Below are 15,673 nucleotides of genomic sequence, written 5' to 3' on the forward strand. Positions count from 1 at the left end.
AAACCTTTAAAAGGCTTAAACAAAAAATTGTTCAATTTCTAAACACACTTAAAATTAAAAAGAAAAGTTTAATAATTTTATATAATAGCAATTTTAAAAAAAATTTAAACAAAACCACTAGCCAATGGCGTGAGTGCAAGCGAGCCAACAATACTACCAGCGCTATCGTAATGGCTAGAATGGGAAAACGCGAAGGCGTGGGCAAAGAGGAGAGCCAAATAATTGATTGACGTCTTGTGGTTGTTGTTCTGGGTAGGTGGAGCATAGCTGTGAATAATTAACCCCTATTAACCCCGCCGATAAATAAAAAGACCCTTCAATTGGTTTTCATTTTTTTGTTCATATTTTTTGTATGTATGTTTTTTATTTAAATAGCTAAGCACATATACACAAGTTATAAATAAATTGCCCTCATAATTGAACTAAAAAAAGTCATACGAACATGCTTAAATAATTGGCAAACACATTTAAATTATTTATGAATATTGTATATATTTTAATTTTGCTTTTGTGCTCGATTATTGAATTACATTTACATTCAGTACAGCTAGATAAGATATTAAGGCTAATTGTTATTACGATATATAAAAGTAATAAACGTTAAACACATTTTTGTGGATATTTACAAAGGATGAAGAATCAATTTTCGCATTTAAAATTAATTGCTTGTTACTAAATAATGTTAAGTTTTTTGAAACTCGCTGCTTGTTAATTTGTGGGACGGTTGGGTTGAATTGTTTTTGTTTTTCCTGGGCAACTTACAACTAGGGGGGAGGCTTACAACTTACAATTTAAACATTTACTTTAAATTACATTGAACAAAAAACAAACATAATACATGCAGAATTGTTTGTGTTGGAGCTGTTAGGCAGCAGCGTGATGAAACCAGGAATATACAATCACAAAAATTAACAACGTGCAATATTCAAGGGGCCACGCTGGCGCCAAATGCTCTTGGGATCCATTTTTCTTTCATCTTCTTGTTTTACATCTCTAGTACCCTTCGGTTCGGGGGTCGCCACAGTCTGACTGCGCGACCTAAGGGTTAAGCCAATTCCGTAGCGAGGGCGGGAGCACTGTAGGCGCCACAGTTGCTCTCCCCAATGGCCTCCATGTAGCCGCCACCGTTCTCGCCGTGGATGCCGTTGCTCAAGCTGTTCCCATAGCAGGGATCGGGTCACATCGAAAGCGTACCCACCGCCGCTGCAGCGGACATTTGGGCGCTGTGCTGCTGCTGCAGCTGATGCGAGTGCGCCGCCGCCGCCGCCAGCGAGTGACTGTGGGCGGCCAGATGCGGGTGGAGTCTCATGGCCGGAATGTTCATCGCCATCGGGTTCATCGAGTGGGCCAGCGAATGGGGCAGATGCAGGCCCGGCTCCAGCTTAGCCTTGGCGTCCAGCAGCTGGCTGTAGTCCGTGTGCTGCACACCCACGCCCATCACATTGGGGTCGCTGCCCTTCTTGTTCTGCTTGCGCTCCTTGGCCCGTCGGTTCTGGAACCAGATCTTCACCTGCCGCTCGGACAGGGAGAGGGTCTGTGCCAGTTCGCTTTTGCGCCGGATGGTGATGTAACGGGATGTGCAGTACTCCTTCTCCAGTTCCAAGCGCTGGAAGTCGGTGTAAACAACGCGGTATTTGTCCTTAGTGCGGGTTTTACCTAAAAAATAAAATAGAAATAATTAATATTTATTTTTTAATGAAAAATAAAATTAAATTATTAAAACACATGCTTGGAATCTAGGCCTATATACATGCAATTAGATAAATATCATTCCAAAAATTAAATCACAAGATAATGTGCAAGAAATTGTCGTCAGAGGGCCATGACTCTTGGCCAAGTTAACAGCTTGCCAGCCTAGTTGCCTGGGGCTTTATGTTTTTCAGTTTGAAATGGGTGTCAGATATGGAAGTGACTGGCGTCAGGTGGACAAACATGTTTCGCCTTCAGCTCGGCAACGAGCTCATCTCTTCATAATAGATGACAATATTTAAATTATGATAGCCATAGAAAGCTGTCACACGCTCTACAACGATGACGATATCCCCGACATCCCGACAAGATTGGAGCCACCCAAAGTCGAAGCGGTATACATGAAAAATAATTCACAAAGAGCCGACATTACTGGGAGAGAATGATTCCACGTAGGATGTGGGGGGTATATACATACATATATACTACTATATAAAGGTAGATTTACCTGGCGCTGAGCTGCGCAATTAGTCAATCAAAATTCAAATAAATGACAGAAAAAGAAAAACATACATACGAGTACTAAAAACACACCCAAAGAAAATAGAGACCCACAAGGCATGAAAAAGGCCACGGGATCGTGGCACAGACTGGCTACGTGATAAATACACTCCCACTCCACCATCATTCGGAATATACTTTTTTTTTTTTTTTTAAAAAACAAACAAACATTCCGTGCTGAGGATTTTGCTCTAATTTTTTATGTACTGTAGTGTTCTCACAATTAAAATTGGGTAAATAGGCAAACAAACAAATATTTTCACAGATGATAAAGTTCAACCAAAAGAAATGGATAAACCAAGTGCAAAGTGTAGGTGTTAAAGAACTCAAGATGCTCTGTAAGTAAAATATATAGGTACCTTTATAATCACAAGTCTATTTTAATATTTTAAATATTACAATTTACTAGAAGTTTTGAAAAAATTAATAATTCTAGAGCAGTTTAAAGTCTTTGCGAAAGAACTCTTTTGAAAAATTCTAGAACCCCCAAATCTTACTTTCCCTTTACCTCAAATCCAAATCCCATTAGACCGTTGCTTTGGCCCCCTTATCTCTCACTCTTTTATTTATTTTTTACACTTTGTTTAGACGTGAATTTATTGCTGTCGCTCTGGCTCCTCGTTTGCTTAGTCAAATGTGGCAATCGCCCCAAAGAATACCTCAAAATAAGCATAATGTTCTTAAACCTCATAATCTATGTGGTGTTTGCTTTTTTTTCGCTTCACATAATAAATCTAAAATTTTCAGTCTGCTTTGCCATTTTTTTTCTTTTTTAGAAAGGGGGAAATCTTCTTGCGCGTGTTCTTGGGGCCCTCGAGAATCTACTGATAAAGTGGGCTTGACTCCCAGAACAACCCAACGTACTATAACTTGTTTGGACAGACCTGACGGATTTGAGGAAGTGCACAAATATGGCTAAATTAAAACAACAATATTATCAGATTTGAGGATTTACCAAGTAAATTGTAGAAAATAAAACATAATTTCAAATGATTTCGCAATGTGAGGTAAAAACTATGAGTAAGACTCGGATATTTTTGTAAAGGTTTTATGATTATTACGTAAAGATTCAGAAAAACTTTAATAAAAGATTTTAATAAATTGGTAAACCTTGAACTTGCATATTTAAATTTTATGGTTTGTTAAGCAGGTGTTCACTTCTTTGATTTTAGAAAACAATACAAAATAAATTATAGATGTATCTTTTTTCATTGTAGAAAATTATAAAGTTATAACAAAGGTTATAAAGATTTTCTGAAAAACTCTTTTAAGAAACTTCCAGCAAAGCTTTAAACATCTTTCCCCATGCAACCTATTTTCCACTCTTTGTGGATCAAAAAACCAAGCCACAGCCTCCAAGAAGCTGCACCACATTGGGGTTATCTCTATATCTAAGATATCCAAACACCCACGCACACCATAGACATAGACTCTATTTTTTTTATCTGGTTACCACTTGGAGGTTCCAATTTCTCACACCTGAAACCTTCTACAAACAACAGAAAATCCGCACAGAATTAGAGCACACGCTCTGCCGGGTGGTGGGTGTATGGTGGGTGGATAAGGTGGACGGGTGGTTTCAGTTCACAAGTGCCTGCCACTACTGACCTTCACGGCCATAATCTAATAAATCGTACCACGTATTATACAGTACAACTATAAAGTTACTATCCCAGCTGTACTGAGTGTTTTATTACAACCATAAACCAAACCAAGACAAAACCCCATGAATGTGGATCAAGTTGAGCCAGAGTCTAATTCCATTGTCTGAACCTCTAAGATCTTTCTAAGATATGCACTTTTCTTCATTCGCCCCCAAGAAGATAAGATTATGAATGAATGGCAAAAAAACAAACTCAGACAGAGAGTAAGAAAAAAAATCCGCGTCACTTTAGCAAATAATTACTTTTAAAAATCTGTTTGATATATTTTTGGGGGGATATTCATACATGAAGAAAAAAAATCTATATATATTACCCGGCTTTGGACGTACAAATATATAAGCGTATTTTATTAGCAATTAAATAAAAATTGTGCGTCAAGGTGTGACATTTTTTTATGACTTTGTCACTGGGGTCCCTCGCTTCATGCGTGAACACATTCATAATTTATATCGAATGGGTGGCTCTTTCCACGATATATACATATATATGTAGGTATGCCTCTCTTGTGCATTACTCTAATATCCAAGGGCTTGTAGACGAACGAGCCCCTAATTGAAAGTTTGATTTTGAACTGTCGCTTGTTTGCCGATAAATATTATATGTATGTCCCGCCCTGTCCGTAATGATAGATTAGTTAGTTGGCTTTTTTTTTCCAGCCCGTCGGCAAAGTTCTAAAAGGAAATGTATTCCAACTTAGGTATAGACCATACGCACTATCCTAATCCCAGTTGAGGTCTGTATCAATATCGTTGGAGTTACAAACTGTGGAGTTCGAACACCGTCGGAGGTGCCAGAGGGATGAAAATCGTTGTACATTTGTCCAGATAAGCTTTAATGGTTGTTCTTCACTCATCGAGTGGGTAGAAATGGTTTTCAGGGATGGGGTTTTATGGTCCGATTGGTTTCTGCGGTTTCTATATTGATTCTAGTTGAAGACTAAGTCACTGTGCGAAATTTATTTCAAAATAGGATAGTTTTTAAATGGTATTCTTGACAAAATTAAAGATAATTATAATGGTAGGTATTTTATAAAAATAATTCCTTTAAAAATAATAGTGCCTTTAATAATATCCCAATCTTTTTCAGTGCCTTTCATAAAATCCATAAAATCCTACTACTGACTCAATTGACCCATGGATGTAGTTCTTCATTTGCCGACAAAGTAAAGTTCTTTAAACACTGAAAAGCCCACCATGGCAAATGGGTTTCTCTAATATCAAACAAAACAAAAAATAGAGCAAAAGTAAAGATCATTTGGGCCATAAATAATATCAGGTTGAGGTCTGTGCCTTGTCTGTTGCCTATTAGAACAGCTGTTGATTGTTGGCCAATTATGTGGTCCACCCCCTGGGGAGGAATGGAACAAAATCAGTGACCAAGGACACCAAGGAGTAGTTAATGTTACAGTTCCAGTTGCGGTTAGTTACGGTGGTCAAAGGTGGCGGGTCTTCAGATGTTATGTATATATTACTATCCTGGTACTGGTACTGGTACTCTAGAGGGGTGACGGTTATCCCACCCCGCTGAGCGTTAATTTGTCACTGAGTGTTCAGTACCCCCGGTGACATCTTCCTTGGTGCTCCGTGGTGCAGGAGGGAAGGATATTCTACTGGGAAACATTTATTACCTGACGCCATAAGTTAGCTCTGTTCCGAATTTAAACGTTTTTGTGGCCAGAGATTAAAGCTTAAAGCGAAAGTTTCCTCGGAAAGCGAACGGAAAGAGCAATTTCATCAATGACACCCCAGGGATTTTTGCGCACACTTGACTTTTCAACACCACCTCCCCTTCTGGAGTTTTCCTTGTTTTCTCTTTTTGGGAAAATATTTGGATTTTCCTTTTTCTTTGTATTTTTTTTTTTTTTGCACAACTTTGTTTTTGGCATCTCCGTTGCCGTTTTTCCAGCATCATAAATGGAGGATGGGCTGGTCGGTTGGAGGTCTAGGGTTTCGGGTTTATATGTTTGTCTCTCACCACCCAAGCGACAATATAACAATAACATTTATTTGGCATTTTGCTGCTGTTTTAGCTGCTCTTATATCGTAAATATTAGCTCAAATTACATCATAAAATCATTTGATTCGATTTGACGTTTATTTTTCCTTTTCCTTGCGTTTTTGGGTTGTCTAGAAAGCCTACGATTTCCGGTCTTTTGGGATAAGATGGTGGTAAAGGGGTTACCATTTTTGTGGGCTTGTAAATTAAGGCTAACAATGGTTGTCTTTTTTTTGGCCAAGGGTATTGTTAGGTTTTATTTATAAGATTGTATATTAGCTGGAATATATGGTGAATATTTTGTAAGATGAACTCAGTAATTTGCTTAATGTTTTCTAGCATTGAAGACTGGTTTATAAATATATCAAGTCATAGTTTCTAATTCAAACTAGTAGTAGAATATATTCAAAATGGCCACCATCAACATGAAACATGCGACATGCAAACACTTTATATGGCATGCAGACATATGCAAATGTGAGTTCTTTCTCTGGCTTTTTCCCCCACTGGAGACCACTCCCAGATATACCCCCAAGTAAACCCACATATCCCCTCCATCCAGCCGCGCCCATGGCACGCAGCCTTTATAAAAATGCCACGAGATGGTGGAAAAAATTCAAAGCGGAGGAGTGGAAATAATAATATTATCAGATCGCGTGCAACAAACGAATGCCGCTCGTACGTGTTCAGATATATATATATCTATATATATATATATGTGGCACGCAACCAGCTGCCCAAGGGGGATAGGACGGAGGCTCTATATGGAAAAGGGGTTGCCTTATGGCACGCCAATGGCAGCGATGGCTCCGAATGCCCAGCCCCCACTCCATCTCCAGTTTTAATGCCAAGCCTGACTCACAGAGAGCTCGTTTTATTTATGGCTTAAACAGAAAAAAAAGGTTGGTAGAGGAAGCGAGATGGAGAAGGCAGGAAAAAATGGCAGCCATCGGCCAACGAAAAAAAATGTAGGCTGCTTATGGCCTGAATGAGTCGCCATTAAAGCCATAAATACTCCAAGTCAGGCAATAGAAAAATGCAGGGAAAATTACAAAAAAAAAGACCCCTCGTCTTTAGGCCACAAAGATTCTTTGGGCCACAAAAAATTTGTTTCAAATGTTCGTTAATTATTTGCCACAACGAACAGCGACGATGCATGCAATAAAATTTATGATTATATGATACAGAGGAGGGTATACGAGAAGGTAGAGGTATTTTTTATAGTAATACCCCAAAATAATTGCATGCAGCAACGAAAAAAAAAAACGAAAAACACAAAAATCGCATTAGGACGCGAATCAAATTAAGAAAAAAAGCTTAAGGTTCAGTAATATGGATCCACATCCTACCGCTTGAGTCCAACAATTCACTCAGATCCTCTAAGTTCGGGGAGCTGCACAGGTCTGTATAGTTCATAAGAAGTTAATAAATATTTTTAGAAAGAGATATGGTTAGCTTATAATAATAATACGCTTCATAAATCATAATAATTGTTGTCCAATTAAAACTATTCCATTTTATCTAACCATATTTTCTATAGAAGCACACAACAAATTCAATAAATATTTGTAAGCCTACTGGAAGCCCACATAATTGAAAGCAAATTTGCGCTTCATAAAACTATTAAACAAAATAATATGCAATAAATTCTTACAGCTCTGGTCGAGGCGGTAAACTATAAATTTTCTAGGGTAGTAGTATACTCCCTACCGCCCTTCCCAGCCTTATCTTTAGATGGCTTCTAGCCAAGGCATACGGTTCGGGTCAGTGTGCAACAATATTTGTTTAAACTCTGAGGTGAAACTGAGCAAATGTGTTGCAATCGCAAACAAAATCAGAAGGGGAAAATATATACTACTTGCTCAGAGAAATATATACTACTAGAATGCCACACCAAAAATAAAAAAAAAGTAATCCTCAGCTCATCAAGCATTTAATCATCCTAATCAAAGTCGGGCATAAAAATCACAAATATGGCAATCGTATATATTCTCATTCATTCGGGTTCCCATTCATGGTTATGGGTCATTATATGGTGGCAGGGGCATTTAATTTAGTTTTTTATAATTATTGCTACTTTATTGTATTGTTAAGCGATTAACGGGGCCAACGGCCAACAACCCATACGAGTGTACTATATAGTATGGTGGGAATTGCAAATCTTTCTTTCCGTCTTTTATTTTTGCTACCGTATCGTAAATGTAGTCACCTCATAAAAAGAATCGCCCCAACAACTCGAAATCAGAATCAGAATCAGATTTTGTTTTGGCATTCCGAGAGCACCCCCGCGCCATGTCAATCATATGGCACAGGTCGATCGAACTGATCGCTAGACTTTTCGGGCCTGAGACATAAGCAGGTGTCATCCCGCCCATCATGGAGGTGTACCACCTCCTTCTCTAATTTGTTGTTGTCATAATTTAGCTCGGGGACGATTTTGATTGACAATCGGATTTGGATGTCGGTGGGTCCGAGGTACCCGAGATATCGAATAAATGGAGACTATATGGCAGAGAGCTCCAACTGCCTGGCACTTCTCGTTCATTATGATATTATGGTTTATGGCTGAACAGGAAGTGTAGTCTGTAATTTATAATATCTCTTTGGGCTTTCTTTTACTTTGGGGTTTAATTTTATTGATAAATTAGATTGAGGCAGGACTGGGTATAGAAATAATGGTAAATATATTATTTTTAGTCCAAATATGGTCTTTCTTTCTGGTTGAAAAATCGTTATACTTTTCTGCACTTTTCTAAAAATTGCAACCAATTTAAACCTAATATAGTCCACAAAGTAAACACAAAATTTGTTTTTTAAACTTTTAAACCATGAAACTTGGAATTATAGTACTAGAAACTTTTCAAAACACATCTAACCAATAGAAATCTACAAAATACTTGTCCTTAAACCCCTTTAAAAGACCATTTCGATTTCCTACATATTTTAATTTATCACCCCAGCACGTAAGCTTGTAGTAACCCCAAAATAAGCTCTCAGAATCCCGGGGCGCCTCCAATATAAACTCGATACACCTCGAATGGTATATCAAAATATATATGAAGGTATATCGAACACAACCTATACAAATAGAAATACACATGTATGCCTATGGGCTTTGGCAGACCAACAAGACAAAAAATATTCTGGTTATTACCAATATCGAAAGCCAATACAAATAGCAGAGAAAAACCCAAACATGATTTTCTGTTTCTGTATTTGGACAACTAAGCCCAAAGTAAATGACACAATGGTAACAAGTCCGTGACAAACGGAAAGAGACAGCCAACTGGCCAGGGAGAGAGACAGAGTTGGAGGCAAACTATGCTAATCCCGCCATGTCAATCAACGGAAACCGACGCACTCCATATAGATCACAGTCCGAACCAAAATTTGACTTCATTTTTGACACATGGCATGGCCAGGGGATGGGTGTGTGGGACGAGTGTAACTGGAAGGGTAAATGTCATCGGTAAACATTGATAGTACTGATAAAAAAAAATATATAGAAACGAACCGTAGAACTCATAGTTCGACTCTGGCTAGTGGCCATTTTTAATGGCTTATCTCTGGGGCGGCCCCAGCCCTCAAAACACCAACCCAGTAATGTATCCTATCCGAGTATCTGAGAGATACAATAGAACTGTTTCCCATGTGCCAGTGAAAATAATAAAAATCCATGCCTCTTCTTTTGTTTTGTCTCTGTTTTTTTTTTCTCTATTCGATTATTTATGTGACTAGATATAAATTTTCTGTGCATATTGACACATTAAATCTCAATGTGTCAGGTGGCATTAGGTTTTTATGTCCCAACACAGGCAATGCTGAAAATCTACAGACAATCCCACTAAGAACTACTTCAGCCGATAGATAAATGTATTTCCTCGGAGAAATTATAATGGAAATAAATTATAAATAACGATAAAAACAATCAATAAAAGGGGAAATGAACTGCAATGCAGAAATAATAAGAGAAATATTTAATATATAGAATTTTTATACGATTTTGAAAAGCATTCATCTCTTTCTTTCTTTTTTGGAGAAACATGAATATATTTTTGTTAAAAATCAATTAAAAAACATAGAATTAGTGGCCAAAAAGTTAAACTTGGAACGTCAAATACAAGTATAGCTCATAACATAAGACTTTCTAAATATTTCATTCGATTTTTCAGAGAATTTCTTTAACAAACATTTTAAAGAATTTAATCTATATCTTACTTCCCCAGAATCATAGTCTCAAAAAGGTGGAAAACTAAAATTTCTTGCCTTTTAATAATGATTGCATAGATTTGATCGTAAATGTCGCTATTTAGTTTTTATTGGAAGTAATACTAATTTTTATTGGTTTATGGCCCTATATTGTTTTAATCAATATGCCCGTCGCAAACGCAACGGAATCGCTTATCAACAATGCTTTTGACGTTTTAGATAACACCGAAAAAAAGCGTTCTTTTTTTGTGGCCACGTTTTCCTATCACTGGTACCATTATTGAAGCAACAGAAAATAGAACTCGTACTCGTAACCATATAGAGAATCGTCCAAAAAGTGTTACGGGTAAAGGGGGGTAGTCAGGACTTATTGACAGGGCGGGCGTTTATTTGATTTCCCCTCGCTAATCTAATCGCAAAACCTGCCAGAACCACCAGCCATCCAACCAGCCCGCCAGCCAGCCATTGAAACAAAAGTCTAACAATTGTGGCCAAGAGAAGGGCGGAAAGATTGCTCGGGTGATGGTGGTGGTGGAGGTGGCTGTTTTATTGCCACACCCCGAAAGAAACTCAAGTGGGCCGCGCTTTGACGTGCCCTGCAACATGGCCCACAAAAAAATAAAGCATTGGGGGCTTTTATAATTCTATTAAAAAATCACGATCCCGAAATATTAGTCATTTGCGTACAGTGATCGCTGGGATTACTTTAGAAAGAGTTTAGGAATTCAAATTCAAATGTTGCATGTAATTTTCATTATATTGGATAATCATAAATTGTAATTACCGATAGCTTACTGTACCGCCAAAAAAGGGGTTATAAGGGGGTACAAGAAAATACTATATAAAGGAAAAAAAAGCAAACTCTTTGAATAATAAATAAAGCAAACTTAAGTTGCCTTGTCGGCTTGACCAGTTGGATTAAGCGACAACAACAGCAACGAGCGGCGGCGGCAATAAACGTTAATTGCATACCAACAGATTTTATGGGCTTAATGGATATCGAAGATATTGTCGATATCGTCGACATCGTCGTCGTCTTTCTCCTGCTTCTTGACATGGGCTCTGGTGGGGTCATAAATCGTAAATATGTTCAGGTGTGTTGGTCCCTCTCGGGGTCCCTCTCGGTGAGTGTGTCTGCATTGACATTTGCATTGCGAGTGCTTGTTTAATTTTTATTTTTTTTCATTTTTTTTAACCGCATAGTTGAAAGGTGTGGAAAAATGGTAAACAAATTGTAAACAAGAAACGAAGAAAATTTCACAAATAAAAAAGAGATTATACAATTTTTCAGAAAAGTGGGGGTTTTTCCTTAAAAAATTTGTAGAAAGGCTTGAAACCAAATCAAATATTAATTAACCCACACCTTTAAAAAGTGCTAATTAATGTGAGATATTTTCTAAAATATATATTATTCATTCTTAAGCTTGAAAATTTTTTTAAAATTCTTTAATAAAAAATTAAAACTTGATCAAACCTTTTATAAAGTTTTATAGTTAAATTGATTTACGATACAAAATTAGTCAATAGAATCGACCCGGACAGAGGCAAACAAACAGAATACACACGAGTCGGCTAAAAGGGCATACCCGTACCCCATACCCGTACCCATATACCCATAAATCAAGGCGTCGAATCTGGAATCTGGGGATCTCTCTCTCACTCTGGCGACCTCAACTCAATATCATAAAAATGGAGCTTGAACAGAATTTGATTTTTATGAGCTAATTGGCCATTTGACTTTTGGATCCATCGCAGGTAAGCGATTTCATATAAAAGATATCATACAACTCGATGGAGAGAGAAGACTTGAAAGCGCGAAGAGCACGAGCTTCATAAGAAAGACAATGCACTGGCACTGTGCCAGGGAATATAAATATGGGTGTATGGTATATGGAATCATGGAATGTCGTATATACCCATATCAAGGCGGATGCGGGAGAAACCCAAAGTAGAGGTAAAAATAACGAAGTACGACAAATCGAAGGTCATACGATTTTAGGCCAAAAACCCACTCGAAATGAGGGAAATGACTAAGAAAAGTTGAATAAGCGATTAAGATGGGGAGTTACATAAAATTATAATGTAATATTATACATATTACTGGTTAGTCTTTAAAGACACAAATAATATCAGAATACTTAAATACTTCTATAGAATACTATAATATTTCTATAGAATTCTATACTTCTATATCTATACTTCTTTGGAAAGCTCAAAAACCCTAGTTCTTCTATAACTTTTAATAGATTTTTCTATATAAACCCCCTATGTTTTTTATTAAAAATCTCACCTGGTTGTGGTTGTGCTGGATAGGCGGGCTTCTTCATCCACTCGTAGTACTGTGGCTTCGATGGCGATGTCCTGTTATTGTTATTATTGTTGTTCACACTGTTGTTGTTGTTATTATTATTGTGGGTTGAAGGACTATTGTTGTTGTTGTTGCCAGCGGCGGCACTAAGATGATGGGCCAAATGATGATGCGGCGACGAGGCAGAATTGGGTGCTCCGGGACTGGAGATCTCTGATCCGGAGACGGTAATCGGTGGTGAAGGCAGACCCTCGGCGATGTGCTGCTGTTGGTGGTTGGATGGAGCAGCGTCGGTGGATCCTCCACTGCCGCCTCCCAAACTGCTGTTGGTTTCGTTCAACTGGGTGGCACCACCGCCGCCGCCTGCTCCTCCGCTGCTGCTGCTGCCGGAACTGGCGGAGCTGCTGGAGCCACCGCCGCCTGCCACGGCATGGGAGTGATGGTGGTGCTGCTGCATCAGCTGGTGCGCCGAGGTGGGCACATTCTGGACAAAGTTATCCGCCGTACTGGAGGCCGGAGAGTGCCAATCGCCAGCGCCGGCTGCCGCCGCCGAATGGAACATGTGGTGGGAGTTGTAGTACATCTGATGGGCGGCCGCCGCATGATGGGCGGCATGGGATGTGTCCACCTCGCCGAGGAACTGATGATTCGGCGGCGTGTGATGGTAGTTTGGAGTCCAGTTCCAGGGCTGGCTGGCCGCCGAGGCATAAGCCAAGTTGGCGGCCGTGTGCTTCTGCGTGTAGGGCAGTGAATTGTAATAATGCGAAACCATGATTTGAGGTTATATCAGCTTTCAAGCTCCAATCGTTCAGTAATCCTCCTTCACAAGCCTGGCTTGGGTAATCCTTTTATTTCAGAGTTTCAGATTTTTTTAGACTTAATCCAGGTTTTTAAAAAAACATTTTTTGGACTTGGTGTCTTCGTTTTGGGCTTTTGGTAATCCTCTATTTTTCTTTTGTCTATTTATACAGTTATTCACTTAATTTGGAGATGGGTTTTTAGAGCTTAACACTCACACATAGACCAGATATCGATAGAATTGGTAGTAGCACTGTTTTAATGTAATATCTTAGCACACACTCCCGCGCTTTAAGACTGTTAGACTGTTAGGAATTTTTGAAATTTTATTCCGTTGCGCTGCGACGTCAGGTCAGTACGCAAGTCGAACACGTACTGGAACAGAAAACCAAGTCGACTGATAAAAAACCCAAAGCAACCGAAACAGATAAACCCGGACCCGGGCCATGGAGGAGAGGCTCAAACAAAAACAACCACCTTTCTCGCGCGCTCCGCCATATTGGAATAGGGTTCGAGCGAGACGACTCTCTGACACTGTTTCGGTCTATCTCTTTTCAGGCGCAATGGCTGGCGACCAGGTAGCCACGCCCCTTTGAGCCAGGTAGGCAATTTGTGGCAATTTCTTGACCAAGAGAAAACCCCTTTTCCTTTATGGCCAGCTTTCGATTTGTACGTACTTTAATTGCAATTGCCTTTTGGCTAATTAAGTAATTGCATTTCTGCATGCATTATGCAATTAGTGGCAATAAAATTATGTTTCCCTTTCCTCTCTCCATCGCTTTGGGCCATGGCTTTATCTGTAGTATAGCCAGCCTAAAGTGCCAATCAATGTTTTACCAACCAGATTTAAGAGTTTTATTCTCCATATACATAAACCATATAGTTTGTACACATATCGTGTGGATAGTGCGCCATTGTCCAGATATTTAATGTTTGCCAAGCAATTTCAGTTTATATGGTATGGGCGCTTCAATATATAGTCACAGTGCCATAGCTATGGCCATAAAGCTATAGCTCTAATTGCTATTATATAGTAAGAGCTGAGGAAACGCTATTAAATTGCAGGGCTTACAGGAAAAGAATGAAAACTTTTTGTAGATTGGATAGAAATTGATAACGATATTACATGATATGAACTTTTAAGATTGTAATGAAAGGAAACGTATAGCTGTGTATAATAGCTGTGTTGGAGAATAATACAAAATAAAAACATAATATTTAAGCATTGTATAAAGTATTGCATAATTGCATAAAAAAGGTATATCCGTAGAGATTGAGAGACCACGATTTAACGTCTTATTTTTTGTAAATCTACAGAATACTATTCTGTATTTTATAGAGAAACTATTTAAAGAAAAAAAAATTTTTTTTACAGTTCATATATTCCGTAATATATCAAAATAATTTATACATAAACTATACTTCAAGGAGTTATAGTTTTAAAAACATATTTTTGAAGATATTGAAGTTTTCATTTCTTATACTCCGATATCAACAAAAATTATACTTTTATTCAGCTTTGAGGATCTTTATTTTTAAAAACGTATTATTGAAGATATTAAAGAAGGTATTGTTTTACTAATTAAGCCCTAAAATCTCAGTTTTAATAAATCTTTTAAACACTATATCTCTTTAAAACTCTTTTTTATTATAATTCGTCTAAAAACTGATTTAAATTTAAATATTTTGGTATGAAATAAAATGTATTACTAAGAACTAAGGTCCTGTTTCTATAAAAATGGCAACAGGACATCCAATTTCAATCTTAAAAGAACTAAATCCATTTCTGTTAGTTGCTTAATTTCCAACATTTATCTAGTCTTTTTCAGGTTCTTCCCATATATATCCTATACTATACAAGATTTTCACCTAAAATCAGCATGAATTGGACACTTTATCTTAATCCTTATTCCAAAAAAATAAAACTCCCCCGCTAATCCCAATTGTAATCCCAAACAAAGGTGGCCTAAGCTCGCGCCGATTGAGTAATCCCATCGAGTTCCAGAAATTTTCAAAGCAGATCTATAAAAAGTGTATTCATTGATCGCTAAGAGATCGTAAACCGGCAAATGTCGCGTCAAATAATTAGAAATGAATGCAGCTGACACAAAGGATGTGAACGGTCCAGAAGGGTCCTGTAACCGAAATTCGGGAACAGAAGCCTTCTAGGCAGTTGGCCTCGCGAGTCGCGAGTTTTGGGCAATACTTAAAATTCACTTATTAACGGTGGACTACCAGGACCAGAAAACTCGTCCACGGGATCGTGTCCAAACAAAAAACCCCTTAATGTCCCTAAAAGACAAAACATTGTAAAACAATCGAAAGGGCCCGCGGACAAAAGCCGATTTTATGATGGCCCGAAATGTGAACTGAAACAAGGACTCTAAGGATACGATCGCAATGTAACGGTTGCACGGAGACACCAAACACGGCTTATAAGGTGATGTTG

The 15,673-nt window shown here is 38.2% G+C and overlaps 1 protein-coding gene across 1 annotated transcript; it reads right to left on the reverse strand.

Moving 5' to 3' along the window:
- Nucleotides 1-320: 320 nt before the first annotated feature.
- On the reverse strand, nt 321-13,606 carry cad (caudal type homeobox). The gene is made up of 2 exons (XM_017241875.3): nt 12,409-13,606; nt 321-1,656 (listed from the first exon to the last, which is right to left on the reverse strand). The coding sequence occupies exons 1-2, from the start codon at nt 13,196-13,198 to the stop codon at nt 1,178-1,180; spliced, it is 1,269 nt and encodes a 422-aa protein (XP_017097364.2). The 5' UTR covers nt 13,199-13,606; the 3' UTR covers nt 321-1,177.
- Nucleotides 13,607-15,673: the final 2,067 nt, after the last annotated feature.

This window comes from Drosophila bipectinata, chromosome 2L (genome assembly GCF_030179905.1).
Source record: "Drosophila bipectinata strain 14024-0381.07 chromosome 2L, DbipHiC1v2, whole genome shotgun sequence".
Classification (NCBI taxonomy): Eukaryota; Metazoa; Arthropoda; class Insecta; order Diptera; family Drosophilidae; genus Drosophila; species Drosophila bipectinata.

Coding starts and splice junctions, on each gene's coding strand:
- cad (XM_017241875.3), bottom strand. CDS start 13,198: ATGGTTTCGCATTATTACAATTCACTGCCCTACACGCAGAAGCACACG. Junction 1,657..12,408: donor TCCAGCACAACCACAACCAG/GTGAGATTTTTA, acceptor TTTATTTTTTAG/GTAAAACCCGCACTAAGGAC.